Source organism: Bombina bombina, chromosome 1 (genome assembly GCF_027579735.1).
Source record: "Bombina bombina isolate aBomBom1 chromosome 1, aBomBom1.pri, whole genome shotgun sequence".
Taxonomy (NCBI): domain Eukaryota; kingdom Metazoa; phylum Chordata; class Amphibia; order Anura; family Bombinatoridae; genus Bombina; species Bombina bombina.
The window spans coordinates 1,360,149,992-1,360,155,991 of NC_069499.1; the positions used below are offsets into that span (position 1 = coordinate 1,360,149,992).

The following is a 6,000-nucleotide window of genomic DNA, read 5'->3' on the forward strand; positions in this document are numbered from 1 at the left end:
AATAACAAACTTTTGATTGAAGATATAAAACTACAATTCTAACACCACATTCACTTTACCCTCCCGTAGAGAGACCCTAGTGCTTAGAGCCGGCAAAGAGAATGACTGGGGGGTGGAGCTAGAGGGGGAGCTATATGGACAGCTCTGCTGTGTGCTCTCTTTGCCACTTCCTGTAGGGAATGAGAATATCCCACAAGTAAAGGATGAATCCGTGGACTGGATACACCTTGCAAGAGAAAAATATGCATCATAGGCCCTACCTTATTACAGCACCTTGTACCTAGGACTAATTTCATCTAGCCAATCTAACATGCCAGTCTGTATAGGCTTGACGCAGCGAACAGTAATCCTCCTGCACATCGTGGTTTGTATACCACAACATGCAGAAGACGCAGCAAAACCCTAAAGGCGCAAAAAGACCGTACCCCACACTACCGACCGGACCGATTAATTTTGCTTAGTCACCCTGCTCCCTGCACCACAAACTATAGCTCCAGTTCAGATTAGTTTCTAAAGGCAGAATGAATGGAGTCTTAAACGTGGCACCTGCTGGCGGTATGAAAGCGAGTTTACCGGTCGCAATGACAAACAACCGCCACAGTTAACACATGACATAGGAAAAATATATGCACACAAAACAAAATAATGTTCAAGGGGAAATAAAATAAAGCCCAAACCAACTTTTTGAATAAAAAGACTACCCTGTCCTATAGTCTATTGTCCACAAATATGTCAGTAATGTTTGCTAAAGTACAGATTATTAATTACCCAACAAGAGTAACATTTGGGACTGTACTGCAGACATGGGCTATGATACACAAAAAGTGTAGCCATTAAGAGCTTGCGGTCTGAGAAAGCATAGAGACCCTTCCACTGTTCTTACCCTATCCTGTGCTGTAACAGCAGAGGATATATTAAGGGAGTACACAGAACTATCCCAGCGACAACCATGGCAGGCTTGTGACACAACTTCAAGAAGAAAATGTACTTTGCACAGCCAGTACTCTCCTAAAGCCCTCTCTTCAATTAAGGGAAATTCTGAGAAATTCTGAGATTAACATCCCTTTAATTCTTCAAAAAAACTGAAACACCTCCTCCTGCCTGCTCCTAGTTGACGAGGCAAAGAACTACTGGGAGAGAAAGGGAAGTGGGAGGCATATTTAAAGATTTGTTGTAGGGTGCCTCTGAGTCCTCTTGGTGGCCAGGAAGTGAATTCCCACAAGGAAGGAATTTCGTGGACTATCGGCACATTAGAAAGAATTAGTGCTCAATCAGGGAGCAGGGATGGGCTGCACACAGACATACAATTACTTATTGTTTAAACTTACATTTAAACATCAGCATAAAGGGGCATAAAGGAATAACACAAAATGCTCTAATGTGCTAGAGAATTATATTACACTATTGCGTGAAGTGATCTATTGGCCTTGCTTACATGCTAAGTATAAAAATTAAAATATGCTATGCTATAATAATATCTCTTACACATTATAAATGGTAAAAATGAGAAAATCACACACAACAGGAACAGAACATTACACATATTGGAGGGAATTGTTATGTAAAATAACCAGAAAATGTTTTTTTTGCACAATAGAGACTCACCAGTAGGGGGTTGACCCTCATGTACTTTGGCCAGTCTGGGTCTGTTAGGCACATTGGGGTAAGGGTGCGAGAGTATGGATCACTTCGGCGTGTTCCCATTAATATGGCCTCAAGTTGAGGCTGCTCAGCCTTCAGATCCATTAGAGCCTGCTTAATGTCCCCCTGAATAGTATTAATATGGAGGCTGTAACTGCAAGGAGAGAACCCAGAGTCAGTATAGGGCAGCAACCTGCAAAACTGGAATATTAAACATTGCTGTTACATACACCGAACCACAGAAAACACCAAATATACAGTGAATTCATACAAGACTGTACAAAACCACGTAATGTGAGAACTTATGGAGTACCCTGATACCACACCCTATATCTTGCAACCTAAAAGGAGCATCTTGTGACAGGGCTCAACAAAGTCTGGTAGCAACGGGCTCCTGGAATTTTACCCCTGGCTCCTAACATTTTTGGGTTATTCTCCATATATTTATATACAAATACCACTGTCTAGCTCCCAAATATACATACTAGCTACTAAATTGTAAACATATTTGTAGACCCCTGTCTTATATTACAGAACATCTTCCAACCTCATATCACATCTTCCGTTATCACACAACCTGTATTAAAGGGACATGAAACACAAATCTGTTCTTTCATGATTCAGATAGATGAGCATACAGTTATAAATAACTTCCAAAATTATTTCTATAAACCATTTTTTTCTGGGGGGGTTTTATATAATTTGTGGAAACGTATACCTAGGAAGGCTCAGAAGCTGCTGATTGGTGGCTGCATATATATACCTCTTGTCATTGTCATTCAGATAGTTGCCAGATGTGCATTGTTGCTCCTTCAACAATGGATACAAAGAGAATGGAGCAAATAAGATAAGTGGAGTAAATAGGAAAGTTGTTTAAATGTGTATAATATATCCAAATCACAAAATGAAAATTTTGTGTTTAATGTCTCTTTAGCATGAAGTAGCAAGTTTAGTCAGACAGATTATTCCTTAATGATGTTTAATCAAACAAAAAGATCTTTAAATTGAGACTCTTATGCAGCCTTCAAAGGTTTTAGTTACACACCCAGGCCGCAACATCACTCAGAATCCTATGACCTTATACAACACCTTGGAACCTTTCCGTGCACTTACATAAAATCAAACAACATACTGTTTTTTTCACATAGCTCCTTGTAATCTCACAAAGCAACCTCTGGTATCCGTAACATCCCACAGTACCCTGAAACCCCCCAAGATCATCAACTGCCTCTACATATACCCTATAACAGCCCTCTCAACCATCGTGCACTGTCTCATGTGCCCTGCAGTGCTTCTGTCTTTGGCAGAATCCCACTCACCGTTTGGTTGTGTCCTGCATGAACTGTTCCATTTCTTGAAAAGGAGATACAATACGGATATAAAGGGCCTGCAGCTTGTCTTTGCAATCTGGGTATCGCCTAAGGGAAGGAGATGAAGGATAAGTTGTGAGAAAATTCTTTTTTTGTGAAAACCATGACTGAGTGAAGTTAAAGCATTAGTAGAAACTCACCTCTGCAAAGCAGCATGGAAAAGGTGCAAGAGTGCAGTACAATCTTTACCGCCATTAAATGCCACACTTATCTTGTCTAGGCTGTACTGGTCCAGAGCCTGCTCCACGGTTCGCAACGCTGCAGCAACCTTCTCTCCCAGGGCAGATCCTACCCAGTAAAAAAAGAACAACGTTTTAACTGTTAACCAATATAAGCAATTAGGGTCAGGTAAACACACTTCTTAAGCATAGGACTGGAAAATATTTTTAATTATAAAATTATATACTCTACTCAACAATCTTATAATTATGATGCCATAACAAAATGGGCAGTAGTGGAAATATTCAACAGAGGGTCCTGGTGCAAAAACAATTTTGAGCCCCCCCCAAAGGTAACTCAGTGGTAAGCAATAGTAATTATATACATGCTGCTCTGTATAATGATTTTGAGTATACATAGATGGGTAGACAGAAATATAGATTAGATAGATGAACCTGAACTAATAGAAGTCTCCCGTGCATTAAGATTATACACATTCTGCACATACCTATGTATAAACTGGCTGCTATGGGTCCCCCAAGCACTTGGACCCTGATGCCACTGCACCTGCTGCACCAATTATAGTTCTGCCCCTGATACTGGGTGTTATCTGCAGCTGTGGGTGAAACTGTATAAAATTGCTCAAGGTCTTTTTCTTTGAGAATATATTCTACACCTAACCTAGGGGCTTTTACAGAGCAGCTTTTGGGGACCCAGCTTGCTTGTGTAACTCTGAGGTATGGGTTATGTAAACTGCCAAGCTAATTATTTACTTTAAAAGTCTAAACCAGAACTGTTATTGTTTAAAAAGATAGATAATCCCTATCTATCCATTAAAGGGACATGAAACCCAAAATTTTCTTTCATGAATCAGATAGAGAATACAATTTTAAACAACTTTCCAATTTACTTCTATTGTTTAATTTGCTTCCTTCTCTTGTTATCTTTTGCTGTAAGATTTATCTAGGCAAGCTCAGGAGCAGCAGAGAACCTAGGTTCTAGGTGTTGATTGGTGGCTGCATATATATATTGATTGTGATTGTGTTCAGTTAGAAACCATTAGTGCATTGCTGCTCCTTCAATAAGAGAATGAAACAGATTAGATAATAGAAGTAAATTAGAAAGTTGTTTAAAAAAGTATTCTCTATCTGAATCATGAAATACATTTTTTTGGGTTTCATGTCCCTTTAATATATGTTTTACCTCTGTGATTACCTTGTATCTAAGCCCTGCAGACTGTCCCCTTATCTCAGTGCTTTTGACAGACATGCAGTTTAGCCAATCAGTGCAGACTCCTAAATAACTCCACAGAAGCGAGCACAATGTTATCTATATGACACACATGAACTAGTACTGTCTAACTGTGAAAAACTTTCAAAATGTTTAGGTTAGAAGGCGATTTTCAGCAGCTTAGAAATCAGTTTGAGCCTACCTTGGTTTAGCTTTTCAAAAATACCACCAAGGGAACAAAGCAAATGTAATGATAAAAGTCTATTTGAAAGCTGTTTAAAATTGCATGCACTATCTGAATCATGAAAGTTTAATTTTGACAAGACTGTCCCTTTAATGAGTCTGTTAAAATGATAGTTACATTTAAGGAAAATATAAATTAATACATTTATGTTTGCATGGTTATATCAGCAATTAATGGCAAAGGTTCCAGAAACACAGCCTTTTAAAAGCATGGTAGAACTCATGCTACTGGTCTTCTATTGCTGTGGACACCCAGAGGCTGCTCTAAGGAGAGATCTGGGACTCACTATAGCATGTTATATATATAAAACAGTGTTCTCCCCAAAACCTTTTAATGGGTGGACAAACGGCTGATTTTACTAACCATCCAGCTAACATTTTAGCCAATACTAAGCTAAAATGAGCTTGTATTAATTTTATCATTAAAGGGATAGAAAACCCAAACATTTTCTTTTATGATTCAGATAGAATATACAATTTTACAAATGTTTCCAATTTACTTCTTTTATCAAATTTGCTTCATGCTCATATTATCCATTGCTGAAGGAACAACACTGCACTACTGGCAGCTAGCTGAAAACATCTAATTAGCCAATCACAAGAGACACATTGCGGGCACCAATTAGCAGCAGGTCCCACTGGTGTATGATATGTGTGTATTCTTTTTCAACAAAAGATACTAAGAGAACGAAGCACTTTTGAAAATAGAAGTGAATTTAAAGGTGTCTTAAAATGACATGCTCTAACTGAATCAAGCAAGTTTAATTTTGACTTTCCTATCCATTTAAACAGATACATGTGGATAGCAGAAAATGTTATAATATTAGAAAGTATTACACTGACCCCACTCAGCTACTTTATAATGCCACTTGGCTGGTAACATTTTCTGCAGAGAAAACTGAATAATCCACTCACTTTCCCCAGTACCTCTGCTATGCTAAAGCATATTACTGGAATGGATTTAGCTGCATTATATATTTTTTATTTTTACGTCACATGGCTCAGATTGTAATGGTGGCTCAATAGCCCTGGTATTATCTCATTAGCCTGCTGCCATACTAAAAAGCCAGGTACATTTTAAAGGCAACATTCCCTATGGCAGCTGATTTCACACTGGGGTCACAGTTCTGAAATTGTATAGCCGTTTATACTGAGCAAAAAACCGAATTATTCTGAACTTCACCTATAACTTTGTGAACAAGGGAAAAATTTCCATTTCAAGCTTATAAAAAAAGGTTGCTGTCACATTGTGCCAATAAAGTACATAGTAAGTTGTATTCAACAAGTGTATCCAGAGAAAAGTACAATACCTGATTGTGCCAGCTGATACACCTCAGCTGCGGCCTGTGATACAGGG

At 38.6% G+C, this 6,000-nt stretch overlaps 1 protein-coding gene across 2 annotated transcripts in view; it reads right to left on the bottom strand.

Moving 5' to 3' along the window:
* FLAD1 (flavin adenine dinucleotide synthetase 1) overlaps positions 1–6,000 on the bottom strand; it is a 133,568-nt gene that overhangs the window by 73,852 nt on the left and 53,716 nt on the right. For both annotated transcript variants that reach the window (XM_053703572.1, XM_053703562.1), the window contains exons 3-6: positions 5,954–6,000; positions 3,152–3,299; positions 2,961–3,059; positions 1,606–1,795 (exon numbers count right to left, since the gene is read on the bottom strand). The exon at positions 5,954–6,000 is cut by the window's right edge and continues 713 nt beyond it. In XM_053703572.1, coding sequence (XP_053559547.1) covers positions 1,606–1,795; positions 2,961–3,059; positions 3,152–3,299; positions 5,954–6,000 — 484 coding nt within the window. The remainder of the gene's footprint in view (positions 1–1,605; positions 1,796–2,960; positions 3,060–3,151; positions 3,300–5,953) is intronic.